Source organism: Tarenaya hassleriana, unplaced genomic scaffold (genome assembly GCF_000463585.1).
Source record: "Tarenaya hassleriana unplaced genomic scaffold, ASM46358v1 Cleome5, whole genome shotgun sequence".
In the NCBI taxonomy this organism is placed as follows: Eukaryota; Viridiplantae; Streptophyta; class Magnoliopsida; order Brassicales; family Cleomaceae; genus Tarenaya; species Tarenaya hassleriana.
In genome coordinates, this window is record NW_010967707.1 from 2,339,341 (window position 1) to 2,354,350 (window position 15,010).

The 15,010-nt window shown below is 37.3% G+C and overlaps 4 protein-coding genes and 4 non-coding genes across 11 annotated transcripts; 5 read left to right on the forward strand and 3 right to left on the reverse strand.

Annotated features, from left to right (window-relative positions):
- The first annotated feature begins 113 nt into the window (after positions 1-113).
- Positions 114-2,808, forward strand: LOC104826399. 3 transcript variants are annotated; one of them, XM_010559077.2, is made up of 9 exons: positions 114-336; positions 473-513; positions 664-727; positions 1,035-1,063; positions 1,490-1,655; positions 1,886-1,957; positions 2,042-2,217; positions 2,319-2,439; positions 2,597-2,808. In XM_010559077.2, the coding sequence occupies exons 1-8, from the start codon at positions 163-165 to the stop codon at positions 2,434-2,436; spliced, it is 840 nt and encodes a 279-aa protein (XP_010557379.1). In that variant the 5' UTR covers positions 114-162; the 3' UTR covers positions 2,437-2,439; positions 2,597-2,808. The 3 variants fall into 3 exon arrangements, with proteins under 3 accessions (XP_010557379.1, XP_010557381.1, XP_010557382.1); XM_010559079.2 differs by having other exon boundaries at positions 2,607-2,808; XM_010559080.2 differs by having other exon boundaries at positions 300-336; positions 659-727.
- Positions 2,809-2,833: 25 nt separating this feature from the next.
- On the reverse strand, positions 2,834-4,350 carry LOC104826400 (recQ-mediated genome instability protein 2). 2 transcript variants are annotated; one of them, XM_010559081.1, is made up of 4 exons: positions 4,089-4,344; positions 3,884-4,001; positions 3,706-3,767; positions 2,834-3,086 (listed from the first exon to the last, which is right to left on the reverse strand). In XM_010559081.1, the coding sequence occupies exons 1-4, from the start codon at positions 4,206-4,208 to the stop codon at positions 2,973-2,975; spliced, it is 414 nt and encodes a 137-aa protein (XP_010557383.1). In that variant the 5' UTR covers positions 4,209-4,344; the 3' UTR covers positions 2,834-2,972. The 2 variants fall into 2 exon arrangements, with proteins under 2 accessions (XP_010557383.1, XP_010557384.1); XM_010559082.2 differs by lacking the exon at positions 2,834-3,086 and adding an exon at positions 3,318-3,419 and having other exon boundaries at positions 4,089-4,350.
- Positions 4,351-5,652: 1,302 nt separating this feature from the next.
- Positions 5,653-8,533, forward strand: LOC104826402 (UDP-D-apiose/UDP-D-xylose synthase 2). The gene is made up of 9 exons (XM_010559083.2): positions 5,653-6,108; positions 6,471-6,563; positions 6,748-6,855; positions 7,172-7,286; positions 7,374-7,507; positions 7,608-7,709; positions 7,801-7,893; positions 7,968-8,103; positions 8,190-8,533. The coding sequence occupies exons 1-9, from the start codon at positions 5,833-5,835 to the stop codon at positions 8,300-8,302; spliced, it is 1,170 nt and encodes a 389-aa protein (XP_010557385.1). The 5' UTR covers positions 5,653-5,832; the 3' UTR covers positions 8,303-8,533.
- Positions 8,534-8,679: 146 nt separating this feature from the next.
- On the forward strand, positions 8,680-8,761 carry TRNAS-GCU. The gene has a single exon. It is a non-coding gene; the product is annotated as a tRNA-Ser (tRNA).
- A 353-nt stretch (positions 8,762-9,114) lies between these two features.
- On the forward strand, positions 9,115-9,186 carry TRNAG-UCC. The gene has a single exon. It is a non-coding gene; the product is annotated as a tRNA-Gly (tRNA).
- An 85-nt stretch (positions 9,187-9,271) lies between these two features.
- TRNAL-UAA lies at positions 9,272-9,354 on the reverse strand. The gene has a single exon. It is a non-coding gene; the product is annotated as a tRNA-Leu (tRNA).
- Positions 9,355-9,978: 624 nt separating this feature from the next.
- LOC104826403 (uncharacterized protein At4g22758-like) lies at positions 9,979-11,159 on the reverse strand. The gene is made up of 2 exons (XM_010559084.2): positions 10,493-11,159; positions 9,979-10,361 (listed from the first exon to the last, which is right to left on the reverse strand). Exons 1-2 carry the CDS (start codon positions 10,911-10,913, stop codon positions 10,198-10,200), a joined length of 585 nt encoding a protein of 194 aa, XP_010557386.1. The 5' UTR covers positions 10,914-11,159; the 3' UTR covers positions 9,979-10,197.
- Positions 11,160-14,894: 3,735 nt separating this feature from the next.
- TRNAL-AAG lies at positions 14,895-14,975 on the forward strand. The gene has a single exon. It is a non-coding gene; the product is annotated as a tRNA-Leu (tRNA).
- Positions 14,976-15,010: the final 35 nt, after the last annotated feature.

Consider the following 15,010-nt stretch of genomic DNA (forward strand, 5'->3'; position numbering starts at 1 on the left):
TTTCTGTCCAAACTTAAACCAAACATTTGAACTCCGGTTCAACGGTTTATCTACAAAAATGTTCGGTTCGCATTAAACCGGATACATATGCTTCGCTCTGTAGGGTTTAAGCGTCCGATCAATCTAAGGGAAAGTTCTCGGCCAAAAATCTGTTTTCCGAAAATGGCGAGACTGAACGGAATTCTGAGGCAACATCGGAGTACCGTCTCAGTTCTCCAATGTCGAAGCCAGAATCCAGGGCGCATCTTCTTCGCCCACGGTGAGAATCTCCGGCCTCACCTTTCGCAAGTTCCAGCTCTTCGATCCTCCAGTCGCTCTTTCCTCGATTTCTATCAGGTACGGGGAGAATTGAAGATTTCTTTCTTTTTTTTTTCGTTTGATTCCGGAGGAAACACGAGAAACTATAGCTTCAGATGTCCGAGAAATGTTGATTTTTGGTGGGTGTTGTTTTGATTTTGTTGTTTCTTGGCAGCTTGGGAACAAGAAAGCTATTGAGGAAGAACGTGCTAGACTGTAAGCTTCACTTTCTTTAGCTCCCTGATTCTTTCGACATTTGACTCTGATTCAGGATCGAAGCACAAAGTTTCAGGCATTGATCGGTTTAGAATTTACTCTCAATTTCCAGAGAAGTTAACCAGTCGAATTTGATGCGAATTAGGGCAGTAATGATGAGATGAACCGGGGATACTTCGCAGACATGAAAGAATTTAAGGATCATGGCGGTAAGGTAATGGTGCTAGTTCTTTCAATCTGTCTATCTGGGGTTCTGTTTTCTAGGGATGACTTCCATAGGAACGAGCGGGCATTACAATGGATTGTTTCATGAACTACACAGTTTAAACCATAAAACTTATTTGTGTTGCTAATGTTGATCATTCGTTTCATTTTTCGAAGAATCTGCGGACAATTTCGTATGTTAGCTATACATGATTTGGATCATGTTGGTAATTAGGTGAGGTGTTCTTGTTTTCCACTGAAGGCTCTCTATGGGCTTTTGTGAATTCCACAGCTGTTTAGTGATATGCCTTTTACAGATAGCAGCAGCAAATAAGATTCTGATTCCTGCTATTTTACTATCATAAGATTAAGAATTGATTGCTTGAATCATTTAATTTCTATGCACAGATGGATGATGGTACGTGAGAAACAACAATCAAAAGTGTACCATCCTCAAAAAGCTCTGATTCATCCTCTTATCCAAGAATGCATGGTTTACACTCAAATCAAAGAGAAAGAATTCACTACTCAGCTGCATCTTGAGCTTGAATCAATTGAAATTGTGCTAACATACCTCCAAAACATTGGCCTTCAGTACAGAATGGGTTTCTGAAATAACTTCCTGCATAAAGAAGCTTTGTATCTTCTCCGCAAGACCAGAGACATCACCAATCAATGCATAAGCATCGAGTACCTAAAAGCATGAGCATACAAACAAGTGAACCTCATCTCCGAACTAAATTGTTCCTCCCCTTCAACTTAATTGCAAGAATGCTGTGGCGGCCATGAAATTCCCAGCATTAGCAGCGACTCTCTCAAATGGGGAAATTTTGAAGTTGCCTATTATGTCAAACAGCGATGAAGTTAAAACCGAGGGCTCAGCCTCAGCTGTTCCTAAAGTGTCACTAGTGTGCCTGTCTTTTCGAGCAAACTCTCAGGTATAGCATATTCCACTGCATTTTCAAGTTATGCTTCAATGGATATGAAAATTTTTTACCCTGTAATCTGGAAATTGATTTGTAAAACTTCGTAACAATATGTTATATGTACCTGCTCGCACATCATTTGAACACTGTCAAGGCTAATTTAAATCTGACGCAGTGTCATGGAGCCCGATAAAGTAAACTACAAAAATCTGATGCAACATGGTTGTTCCTTTTTTTGACAGGATATGATCAACTCCTGGAGTAATCCGTTTCTTGAATCTTTCAGCAACTCCAAAGATGCTCGGTTATATGAGGTGTCGGTCTTGATTTGTTCATTCCACACGTACAATCTGTTGCTTCTTTTTTCCATTCTCAGCAACTTTATTTTGCAAATCTAGGTTTCATTTGTAGACAAATGGCTCTTGTGCTTGAGCCCTGTAAAATATCTGCTTCTCCGGGTCATGCGAAAATCAAACAGCAGCAGGGACACTGTCCTCCAGAGGCAGATTGCTTATTCATTTGGGGACCATTATTACTTCAGAAAATCGCTTAGAATTCTGAACCTTCTCACCGGGTACTGAAAATCTCCATTTCATCCCGTTTCAGAGTACTAGAGTGTTAATCCCACCAATCTGATTTGCTTTCCTTGGCATTACACAAACATGTTACTCGCAGGTACATTTTCTTACTTGACAAATGCGGAAGAATAAGATGGCAAGGTTTTGGAAGAGCAACTCCCGAGGAAATATCTTCTCTTCTCTCTTGCACATCACTTCTTCTGGAGGATCAATGAGAGGTAACCAAAGAGAAAACTCCGTGTGAAAATTGCCTCTGGGCCAGCATCTTACTCCTCCGCCTATGCAATAGTTCATCTAAGGATGCATATAGGAAGTTTACTTGTGGGATCCTGATGAATGTTCCTTGTACGAATGTGTCTCCTGATGAATGTTCAGGATGCTGCAGATTGCAGCTGACGCGGGAGAGGCCTTGAATCCAACGATTTCTGAAGGACGCTGACACTTTCACTCACTTTTTGCCTCTCTGTTCTCTCTAACAATAAGATCACGTTATGCAGAGCTCTATGTGCTTTGGTCTTTCACAAACCAACATCCATCCAGGTTTATGATATTGAAAAATGTTAAATCAATGAAATGCTTCTCTCGTATCTCTCCGGTGTTGGCGTTGTAAAGTAGTAGAATGAGCCTCGCGTTTCTTATTTCTGGAAGGATGTGTTGATATATACAGACTCCGCGATTTGATTAATCATTATACGAATGTAACCACGCGTAAGATAAGATACAAAATGTTTGCGTAAAAAGAGTTGGAGAATCAAGAGAACTCTTCGATCAAAGGCTGGTAAAACATCCTATAGGCCTCCATGACCTCCAGATACCACATTGCCTCTCTATCTGGCGATGAAGACAGATCTACCATCTTGTGAACCTGATCTCATCACAGCAACAAGCAAGAAAGCAGGACAATTGATAAACCGGCTTAAAAGGGCTTACTGAAAGAACAGAAAACGCCATGATCTGATTTCTAATGATGCATCTAATGAGCACTAAAGTCTTGAGTATAACCCAGAACCATGCCCCCCAATATGCCGCAATTGTTAAACCAGCTTGAAAAGGGCTGCAGGACTAAGAAAACTGACCAGATCAGTAAACAGCTTCGTGACTTTGAACCATTGAGTTTGTATTTTGAAAAGATTCAGAAAGGTACTCGTTAGAGCGTCTGCTATCTTTAACGGCTCAAACAGCCAACACGAGTTACAATCTGAAGCAGATTATCGATCAATGAGCTTCCGCAGAACACAGACAGAAATATGAATGGGTTGCTATAAATCTCCTAAAGAAGCAGCCATGGAAACTCAAAAGAGCTTTGAAGTGACAGAAATGTCAGCGTTCAGAAACCAATTTCCTCAGACCCAACTTCATTTCCTTAAATCTCTACCAATGAAAAGCTCCGTGAACCACATTGCGTTGCAATGAAGGAAATTGATTCGATGCGCATATCACAGAGACATTCGAGCATTTCAAGATGAAAGAGAAGAACCAATAACCTTAATCTGAGGTATATCCCCAGTACGGATATGATACACACCAACAACCATCAGATACATCCCTGCACAAACAAATCCAGACACACACAAAAAAAACCCTCAATCCACAACCTGATTCGGCATTTATGAACTCAAAACCCTAATTAAACCCGAATGGCATCAAACGCGAGAAGAAAACCTGATTTCCATTGACGATTGCCAAACTCGCTGGAAAGACCAAGCTCTACAAGGCCCGTCCCGTCGTCCAGAATCATACGGCTATCGCCTCGACTGTCCGGTGTTGATACCAAAACTCCCTGCAAAGCGCGAAAACGATGTGATTCATTCGTCGAAACGGTGACAAATCGCTTCTATGGACAGCGAAAAAAGAGAGGATTCGGCACCTGAAACCAAGCGCGTTGAAAAAGCACTCCGCCGAGAGCGGCGGCGTTCTGCGACGGAGTGGCTTTGGCTTGCCGGAGCTGCGAGCAGAGCATCTTGACGGCCGCTAAGCTGTAGTCCATTTTTTGCCGGAGCGATCGACTGACGACGAAAGCCACGGTTAGTTTTATCTCCAAGTCGAAGCCTCCATTTCACTCAGAGGCTTGTAAAATCACGGTTGATTTTTCTGGCTTTGTGGGGGCAGATTTGTAAATTACGCAGTCTTCAGCCCAAATGTAGAAACTCTGACAGCGAATTTTTGAATGAAATACAAAGGATGACTTTGTTCATAAGTTTGTAGATTGATAGAACTATATTCAGTTAAATTAAATGTGTAAAATAATTAAAATCCGAAAATTAGAGAGCAAAATCCAAATTATCCATGCACTGTATGTTACAGCTATTTCTGGGCATATGGTATTTTGTCGGCATTTTATGAAAGTTGGAAGAATTAAAATAAAAGCTGTTTGACTACAAAGAAATTATAAATTAAAAAAAATGGCCCACGCGCTCTGTCGGTGCTCTAAATCAAATGATCAATTACTGGCCAGGTCAGCTTCTCTCTCTTTTTGTGTGTGATACTTTCTTGTTTTAGCTCAAAATATTTCATATTTTTTACGATTAGGCTTTCGGGTAATTGGCCATATTTTTTGCCATTTTAAACGAAATCATTTCAGTAATAAAATCGATAGCAATACGTAGTTTAACAAAAAAAAATAGCTTTTATAAAATAAAATTATTCGATAATTATTTTGCCCATTGATGCAAATTAAAAAAAAAAAAAGATGAAAAGAAAGTCCACGTGACGAGCACTGATAGAGCACAGACAGCTCACTGGCTGCGAGGCACTCACGTGAACCAAAGTGACCATCTTTACCCACGCGCTCTCTCATCATCTCAATACTCAACTGTTACCCACGCGCCGTTTATTTTCAAGATATTTGTTTTATTCTTTTTATCAAAACCTTTAAGATTCATAAATTTTTATAGTTTAGGGAGTGGATATGTTTGTTCCAAAAGACATTAAGCATGCTCTTTCCACAGTCTAGTATTTTATATCTCCATTTTTTAAAAATTTCTAGAAATATCAATAAAATAGATTTGTATTGTATGAATCATTCAAGATTTCTTATATTATACTAAGTTATTACAATAAGAGTTATGTAAATGTAATTTGTTATGATTGTATAAGTATATATTTATCTATTTATATATATACACACACACTAGATTTCTTAATGTTTGAGGAAAAGTATATTCCTCTCCCTCATTTCCCCTCTCGAAGGATGCGTCACATCCGATCAAGTTGGTAATCGTCATTAAAAACTAATAAATCTAGTTTTCTTTTGCAATTTTTTATTTGAATCGGGTAAAAAAGTGATACTAATTTAAATAAATTAATTCCACGTGGAGCTATAGTCTCCGGGAGTATATAGCACGCGCCGTTATCGCGCGTAGGTATTGCTCCCACGGGACATATGCCTCCGTTCACGATGCCGCTCTTAAAATATCCACCGTCCGTTTGCCATTTCCATCCGCCTTTCTACGAGACCCAAAATCTCTATCCCTCTTTCTCTGCATCCTACTCCTACAGCCATTGCATTATTGTCCTCTAGAGAGAGAAAGCGATTCCCCAGGATTTCCTCTCCAACGATCGACAAAAGCGTTGTTTGGTTCTTCCGATTTCGATTTTTTTCCCCGGAGAAAATGGCAAACGGAGCCGGTAGAGTGGATCTCGACGGGAGGCCGATTAAGCCGATCACGATATGCATGATCGGCGCCGGAGGTTTCATCGGCTCTCACCTCTGCGAGAAGCTTATGTCGGAGACGCCGCACAAGGTGCTGGCTCTCGACGTCTATAACGACAAGATCAAGCACTTGCTAGAGCCGGACACGCTCCCCTGGGCTGATCGGATCCAGTTTCATCGTATCAACATCAAGCATGATTCCAGACTTGAAGGACTTATCAAGATGGCGGATCTGGTAAATTCCCTCTTTCACTTCGTGCGAATGGGTAGCTGTCTTTATCCTCGTGCGCTAACTCGTAAGCGGAATCAAATTTTGGTTCGTTAATTGGGAATGCTGTTTGGCATTTGTCTGATTAATACTTGCAGACGTAGATCTGTCCCGTCTTTGGAGTTTAAATTCGAATTTTCAGTTCCGCATTTTGCAATCGGACTTTTAGCATAGGTTTTCTGATTCTGTTTTTGGCGCATAGTTATCGTTGGTCGTGTATCTTCTTATGTACGGGTATATCTACCCTCGCGTCCGTCATCTTCCCTCTCTCTCTCTCTCTCTCTAGATTGTTGAATTCTGATGTAATATTGGGCCGCTTTGTTCTGCAGACGATAAATCTGGCTGCGATCTGTACTCCAGCAGACTACAATACGCGCCCTCTTGACACAATCTACAGCAATTTCATTGACGCGCTCCCGGTGGTATGAAACACTTTTGATCAACCGTACTTTTCACATTTTTCTGCGCAGTATTTGTTTCCTGGAGCAGTTGAACGGATTCATGAAATATTTTGTGATGTAATGCTTGGGATGTGATTGTTGTGTAGCTTGTTACCAGTTGCAAATGATTGGTGATGATTTGGTATGATTTGGTTTCGGCATGTAGGTCAAATACTGTTCAGAGAACAACAAGCGTCTCATTCACTTTTCGACCTGTGAAGTATATGGAAAAACTATTGGAAGCTTTCTTCCAAAGGATCATCCTCTACGTCAGGTCAGGGTTTGTTTACTCCCTTTTGCTTTTTCATTATGCAGCCCACCTCTACTTTTCTGGAGGCCTATAAGTGATCAATTTTAGCAATGCCAGGATTTTGAAGTGTGGGGATTTCTAGCTTCTTGCCCCTTACGTGCATGGCTAGAATCTAATTGCTACATTAGCTCTGTTTTGATTCATTTGCTTGTGTCAAGTAGTTTGCACCAGTACTTTAGCTTCTGTAAAATGTTTTTTCAGAACCAGAAGAGTGCCTATTCTCTCGGATCTGTTATTGATTAACCCCTCACGAGGTGTTGCCTGTCTCGTTTTTTTACAGGATCCTGCTTACTATGTTCTCAAAGAAGATGATTCCCCATGTATTTTTGGTTCTATTGAGAAGCAGAGGTGGTCATACGCCTGTGCAAAGCAACTGATTGAGAGGCTGGTTTATGGTAATAAGCTACTTTAACCATCTAACATGCAAGTTTGATTTACCCAGGAAATAAAGTTTCTTACTTTGTTTGCTTCTGATAAAACAGCCGAGGGTGCTGAAAATGGACTCCAGTTCACCATTGTGAGACCTTTTAACTGGATTGGACCTAGGATGGATTTCATCCCTGGTATTGATGGTCCGAGCGAGGGTGTTCCCCGGGTGCTAGCATGCTTTAGTAATGTAAGCTGATCTTCTTATATAAGGATGAGTCCATGTCGCAATGGTATTCTGCATTTATGGACTGCTCATGGATAAGCTTTTACTTTTGTAAATCTTTCAGAACCTTCTACGTGGTGAGCCTCTGAAGCTTGTGGATGGTGGTCAATCACAGAGAACTTTCGTCTACATCAAGGATGCTATCGAAGCTGTCCTTTTGATGATTGTGCGTTGTTACATTGCCAATCCCTTATGCTATTGTGTACTGTTAGCCAAGGAGAAAGCTCCATCTGAAATGCTTTTGCTGTTCTGTACAGGAAAACCCAGAAAGGGCCAGTGGCCATATCTTCAATGTAGGCAACCCGAACAATGAAGTTACAGTGCGGCAACTTGCTGAGATGATGACCGAGGTGAGGAAACCAGATATCTTCGTACCCACCCAATAGGAAAAGCGATCCAAGTTTTCAAATGAATATATTGACAGGTTTACTCGAAAGTGAGTGGAGAGAGTGCGCTGGAGAATCCGACGATAGACGTAAGCTCAAAAGAATTCTACGGAGAAGGATACGATGACAGTGACAAGAGAATCCCAGACATGACCATTATTAACCGCCAACTCGGTCTTGCTAAAACCTTAAAAAACGTCTTGCTGTTATGATTTGGTAAAATAATTCCGATGATTTAAATGATCTTGTTTGTAATGTAGGATGGAACCCGAAGACGTCGCTATGGGATCTGCTGGAGTCGACGTTAACGTACCAGCACAGGACCTATGCCGAGGCCGTGAAGAAGGCCGTGTCCAAACCAATGGCCTCCTAAGGTGGACGAGAGATTTGGTATTATTTCAAAAGAGAAACTGTGGCCTTGAAATAGCCAACCCAAAAAAAAATCATCGGCTCATAACTATATGATTCTTTTCTTTTTCACCCGAGGAACTTTTTCCCGTTTTTTTTTTTTTTTTTTTTTTGAAGCAAATAGGGTATCTTTGATGGTTGATGTTGTGGTATACCTTTATAATTTTGTTTTTAAAATTTTGGGTCCAATCTGTCATCAATGGTGAGGGGGTTTGGGCTCTCCATACTTATTATATCATTTTGGGGGGAACGGACCGTGATCTGTGCCGTCCCGGAAAGAGGATAAAAATGGATTGGTATTTATTTTATGTCTAGTTTTAAGTGATATACGGAAAAGAACAAGTCGCTTTGGCCGAGTGGTTAAGGCGTGTGCCTGCTAAGTACATGGGGTTTCCCCGCGAGAGTTCGAATCTCTCAGGCGACGAGTACAATTTTTTAAGCCCAACAGGACTTATGGGGGGCATTTCCAAATTGTGTGCATATTATTAGGCCTCATTTAAGTTTTTTGCCGTTGCAACAGAAGAAACAAAATAGAGGCAAATAGGAGAGATAAGCAAACCTCTTTTTGTTTGGGTGCATTTCAATAGGCAAATAGGAGGTTTCCAAATTCCAATGTATAGATTACAATGGGCATGCAAATGTAAATAAACCATTGAGAATGTGAAATCGAATAGAAGACTACCAAAATAGGTTGTTGTGTGATTGTATCCCATGCCCAAATGTCGTGGGGAGAACAAAAAATGTCGAGAATATGGAAGGTTTAAAATTAATAAGATAGCGTTTGTAGTCCAACGGTTAGGATAATTGCCTTCCAAGCAATAGACCCGGGTTCGACTCCCGGCAGACGCAAGAAGTATCTTTTTATTTTTCCTATTTTAAATAATGGTTTAATAGATAATTAGTATTATTATTAGCAAAAAGGAGCAGCGGCATTTGCTGGCTGTGGGGTTCGAACCCACGCGCACTTATGTGCAGAAGATCTTAAGTCTTCCCCCTTAACCTCTCGGGCAAACCAGCTTCTTGACGAAGACATTAAATTTAATTAAATAATAAGTGGTGTTCACGTGTCGACATTTTGACAAATAGAACAAATTCAAGATTCCATATGGTCCTACTCCACTCAAATTAGGTCCCATATGATTCCTCTTGATAAATAAATATTCTACTTAATAATAATTATAAAACGAGAATGATAAATTTAAATAATATTCGAACGAAAATAAATGAATTCGAAGAGTATACATATTATAAAATAATTGTGAATGGACATTTCTATCCATACAAAGTTACAAACACACGTATGCATTTTGTTTACGCCTTTTTTTTTCATCAGTATTGGGTCCGCCGGCTCCAACTTTATAATTATAGGGAATTTCAGGATTTGTCCCAACGCTTAATTTTGTATAGCTTAAGAATTTTTTTATTAAAAAAATGGACTAGTTATTATTTAATTTGATCGATATATATATATATAATATTTATATGTATATATGCAGTAAAAAATTTCCCTCTTGGAACATACCTTTTATTTCGAGCTCACTCGTCCAATAATTTCACATATTAGAAAATATCAGGGGTTGGGATATTATCATAATTCAATCCTTGGACTGTTGGAGATGATTGGTGATTTGAAAGCCTCAATAGAGAAAATAATCTATTTCCATAGAAACATGTACAGATTACTATTACATATATGCAGACCATATATATTCATTCCTAAAATTCTATAAATTCAGTAAAGCTAACCTGATGAAGGATTTTCTACAGCCTCAATTTTACATTTCACAATTTTCTTTTTTTTTCCATCCTTTGTAAAAATATATAGTGAAGAAAAAGATTTAAGGGCCCGACTGAAGAACCCTAGGAGCCCATGAACTTGAGCCACTGAAACCCCGTCTTCGTCACCTTCTCCGCCTCTTTCGAGCACGTCGGCGTCGCGCCGCCGTCCGCTGCCATTGATTTTCCAGAACAGAGAAAAAAATTCCTCGATCCCAACGATATCAGCTTCTCGTCTCTCCCGATACCTGTCGGAAAAATCCTCAATCACTGAGCACCGTCTGATCAATCGAGATATCTCACCGAACAAACGGTTCGGATTGTTCTGCAAAATTCGAAGGAAAAATATTTGGGCTTGACTTTGAAAGAGATGAATTACTCTCAAGGCTGAACTGCGAGTAATGGAGATCGAAACGCGATGGCTCCGACGCCGGAAGGAACGGCCGGCGACCTTCCTTGACGTACTGACGGACGGAGGCGGAGATCAGATCGCCCACGGTGGCGTCCGGCAACATGATTATCTGTACGGCGCCTGCACTCCCTTGGACCGTGACGTTAAGCAGCAGCTTCGTCAGTCGCGGAGTCGCCGACGATGACAACGGCGGGGCCAGAGTACCGACGATTTTCCCCTTAGACAGCAACTCCAGCAGTGTTTTCGGTCGCCGGAGCTCCGCCGTAGACGGCGAAGAGATCGTGGACCTACCGTGGAACGACATCGATTTTTCCGGCAACTTACCACGGCGGCTCTTCTCCGACTCCGCTGCACCTCTCCGGCTACCATTCTTCGAGTTGACCGGCATATTATCACACGGAGACAACAATCCTACGATCAAAGATCAAACAGCTTAACGCAGTCGCCGATGTCGGAAGAAGCCGAGAGGGGGGGAGGAGCAGCGGCGGCGGGGGCGGCGGCTCTCGGATATCGGCTGACCAGAAAAGATCATAACCAGAGTGGCACGAAAGGTAAATTAGGAACCAGAGCAAGGGCAAAAACGGAACGATAGTGAAAATGTTGGGAAGAATCAAATTGGAGAATTTTTGAAGAGTTACAGGGAGGGAGGGATTCGGTATTTATACAAGAAAGGAGATGATGAAACCGCTTGGATGTTTCTCACTTTCTTGTGTGAGAGTGACCGGCTATTACAGGTTTCGGTACCCAATTATTCGCATCACGGTGGTATCTGGTCCAGGTTCAACCGGTCAGTCTGGATTCTCCATCCTTAGCCGCAACCATAATCCAATTAACGTTTTAGTTCTATTTCCCACTATTATATATATAAATATAATTATTTCACTTCAATTTGTTTTTATTTACAGTTATTCATCTTAAAGAATTTTTTTTACAATTTGGACAGAATTTTTGGAGTTATTTTTCGTTATTTTTAAGATTTTATACCGCTTTTGAAAACAAGTAAATTAATATCAATTTTGGATCTCAGATTTAATAATGTATCAAAATTATTTAAATTTATTTTATTTTCTATATGGGTATTTATAATGATTTATTAAATTGGAAAAACTACATATTTTTTAAGTATCTCACCTCGAATTTGACGTTTCAAACTCACCAACCAAACAATCTCATGTTATATGCTTAATAATTAAACAATCTCATATGTTTAGGCCCTTAATAAGAAATTGAGTGAATACAATACAAAGTTTTTGGTTAAAAGTTTCAATCATCAGAAAGATATATATTATAGTAAATATTTCACAGTAAAATATGATTGTATGACTAATAAGGTTAATGTTTTGGCTAATAATTGCTTGTAATTAAGATGATTGAAAGTTTTCAGGATATCATATATATATATATATATATATATATATATATATTGTTTATCGGATAATTTCTTTGCTAATAAGTTTCAATCAAATGGTAAATTTAATGGATATTTCCGAACAAAATATTATCATAAAATCAATACTAAGAAGTATTCGTATAAAGTTAAGGCCACCATTTCGACCGCTAATTTATTTGAACAGAATCAGGTGTAAACGTGCGTTATACAGCAGATTTGGATTAAAATTTGTATTAATTGTTACTAATGAAATCTATTTGGAATTATATTATTGTGAAATTTTAAAATATACAATGACGCATGACATATAAAAATATAGATATAATAATTAATTATTTCCTGAATAATTTATGGTTACAAATATTCAAACTAATTAATTTATTTTTAATTTTAAAAAGAGATAACATAAGTGAGGACTTCACGTCACGTGAATCAAAATTCGTTGTTTTTTTAATGATTTTTAAATATTTATATTCTAAATATTTAACATTTAAATATTATTTATATACATGTTTACAACTAAAGAATTTCATTGTGAAACCATTGGGTAATTATCATTTATAAATTAACTTATGTTCCCACATAATTAACGTGAACAGATATATTATATAATTTTTGGATACAGTGTAACCCAACACCAGTGACTAAGAGCCTTATAACCAATAAATATAAGACACGTGGTGTATGAAGATTCGCCGACGTCACCCTCTCGAATTGGTGGGTTATTAGGGTTTTAATTGATCCTACAATATATACTACACATTGCACGAATTATTATGTGTAACAAAATTAGATATTTCGACTGTTGGAGTATACGATTAAAATAACTATACTTAACGTTTCATTACGTGTGCATGTACAGATTAATTTAATAACTTGTCCTATATATAAATATGGTTACAAAAATGCCATTGTCAACACGTGACCGCTGTTTTTTCTTACTATTTTTTGTGTCACGCGAAGATATGTTTGGCAGCAGTTTTGGGTTTATCGTCCAAAGGACACGTGGCAAACAGACAAATCTACAAACATTGTTTCCTCCATCAAATTATGTGATATATATACATATATATATCACATAATTTATATAATTAGCAAGATATTAAACGTGGACAAAGATAGGATTATACGTTGAGTAATTGGTTTTATTTAAAATTTGAATGTTGTTCTGGTTTTTGTTTTTTATTTGTTGGTGTTCTTCAATTTTTTTAAATGAAAATATTGATTTAAATTTAATAAAAAAAAGGTGTCCAGTTTATTTATTTGGTTCACAACTCAATATCGCATCAAAGTATAAATAGATATAAATTTATCAGATTATATAATATACCCAATATAAACGAGACTTTACATATATAAAAATATATATAGATCACATGATTCATTGGACTGATATTTACAAATAAAATGGTTTTCTAGAATTTGTTGAAAAAATTAGATTAAAATACGACCAAACAAATTGTTAGATTTGTTTTTACCTAATTTACGTGTCGACTTAGGGTTTCTGTCATTAGTCTACCAAAGTTTCGGTATTTTCCGGTTTGTAATTGTGGAACCTAAAGGCATATTAACGTATCGGATTCAATTTCTCTGACTTTGACAATTTCTTTTATTAGTTTCCTAAATTAATTTCACTAATGTGCAAATTTAATGGTGTTGGGACACGGCAAAGTCCAAATAAATTGGGAAAGATAATATAAAGTTTATCCATATTTTTTATTTTTAATTGACGTTGGCATGTATTAACTAGTTTATGACTTATAAAATATGTGTTGTATCTCACCATTAATTTGGAAATAATGGGATTATAGGTGGAGAATTTCTATTAGAGTTTTCTGACTTAGATATATAAAATAGTATCAAATCAAATCGAACAATATAATTATTTGTAAATCAAATTTGATTTTATATTATATAATTTTTAAACAATTTAGGAAACTGAAAAGAATTTTTTTTTTTACAAAATATACATTTCAAATCAAAATTGAATTTTAGTGGAATCTAAACTAAACCATAAAATATAATAGTTATTTAAAAAAAAATCGAAACTAACCCTAAATTATCCGTCCCTAATAACTATATAAATTGAATTAAATGATATATGATGCTTTTCAGTATCTATAAAATATTTCAGTCCAATGAAAGTTTCTATAAAAAAATAAAATACGCATCATATTGCCATAATTTTAGCTTTATAGGTGATAAGGATGTAAACTAAATAGCCAAACATCAACAGTGATCATGGGAAATACAAATTATCTTCCATACGATTGTTAAATAAAAACAATAACTTACACTAAAAATTGGTTATACGACTTACCCCCCCCCCAAAAAAAAAAAAGAACAGTAATTAATTTCATAACCAAAAAAACACCGCAATTCTTACCTCAAAATTATAAAATAATTGTTGAAAAGCATGCATGGATTCTGCACTTGGTGTTCACTGACATGACGTCATAATGACAATAATTTAAATATATCATTTGTCTGCATTTTACGTTTTTTTAAAATATAATAATATCATTTTCCATATATAAGATGATCAAGACATTCTTGATGGGGAGATGGTAGAGAGAGAATCAATTATTTGATAACGAGGATTCGTGGGGTCATTTGGCCCATCAATTTAATTGGCAAATGCATATGTAGCATGCATAAAATTCTGAAGCAAAAGAAAACTCTATGCAACTGTACACCAATAACCAAAGGAACCAAGTTTTTTGTTACAGGATGAAATTAGTTATGTGATTTTTTTTTAAAATTAAAAATTTTACATAAACGTTCTAAAACGTACTCCTGAAAATTATTATTATTATTTAATCCTGAAAATTTTTATTATTAATATATTTGACTGGTTTGACTTGTTATTTTATAAATATTATTATAACTTTGCTAACGGGTGTATTATATTTTAAAGAATATAACGGAATAACCATGTTTACTTGTATTTTTTTTTATTAGTTTTAAAATATTTGCAAAGTTGAGATGGCCGAGTTGGTCTAAGGCGCCAGATTAAGGTTCTGGTCCGAAAGGGCGTGGGTTCAAATCCCACTCTCAACATAATTTTATTATTTTTTTTCCTTTTTTATGTTTTT

Bases quoted from the DNA above. Each gene is read 5' to 3' on its own strand.
- LOC104826399 (XM_010559077.2), top strand. From the start codon at position 163: ATGGCGAGACTGAACGGAATTCTGAGGCAACATCGGAGTACCGTCTCA. The intron at 1,064-1,489 runs TGCTATTTTACT...TAATTGCAAGAA, and splicing joins GCAAATAAGATTCTGATTCC to TGCTGTGGCGGCCATGAAAT. The intron at 1,656-1,885 runs GTATAGCATATT...TTTTTTTGACAG, and splicing joins CTTTTCGAGCAAACTCTCAG to GATATGATCAACTCCTGGAG.
- LOC104826400 (XM_010559081.1), bottom strand. From the start codon at position 4,208: ATGGACTACAGCTTAGCGGCCGTCAAGATGCTCTGCTCGCAGCTCCGG. The intron at 3,768-3,883 runs GTTTTCTTCTCG...TTGTTTGTGCAG, and splicing joins CAATCGTCAATGGAAATCAG to GGATGTATCTGATGGTTGTT. The intron at 3,087-3,705 runs GTTATTGGTTCT...TGATGAGATCAG, and splicing joins GGGATATACCTCAGATTAAG to GTTCACAAGATGGTAGATCT.
- LOC104826402 (XM_010559083.2), top strand. From the start codon at position 5,833: ATGGCAAACGGAGCCGGTAGAGTGGATCTCGACGGGAGGCCGATTAAG. The intron at 6,856-7,171 runs GTCAGGGTTTGT...GTTTTTTTACAG, and splicing joins AGGATCATCCTCTACGTCAG to GATCCTGCTTACTATGTTCT. The intron at 7,710-7,800 runs GTGCGTTGTTAC...TGTTCTGTACAG, and splicing joins AAGCTGTCCTTTTGATGATT to GAAAACCCAGAAAGGGCCAG.
- LOC104826403 (XM_010559084.2), bottom strand. From the start codon at position 10,913: ATGCCGGTCAACTCGAAGAATGGTAGCCGGAGAGGTGCAGCGGAGTCG. The intron at 10,362-10,492 runs GTAATTCATCTC...TTTTTCCGACAG, and splicing joins CTCGCAGTTCAGCCTTGAGA to GTATCGGGAGAGACGAGAAG.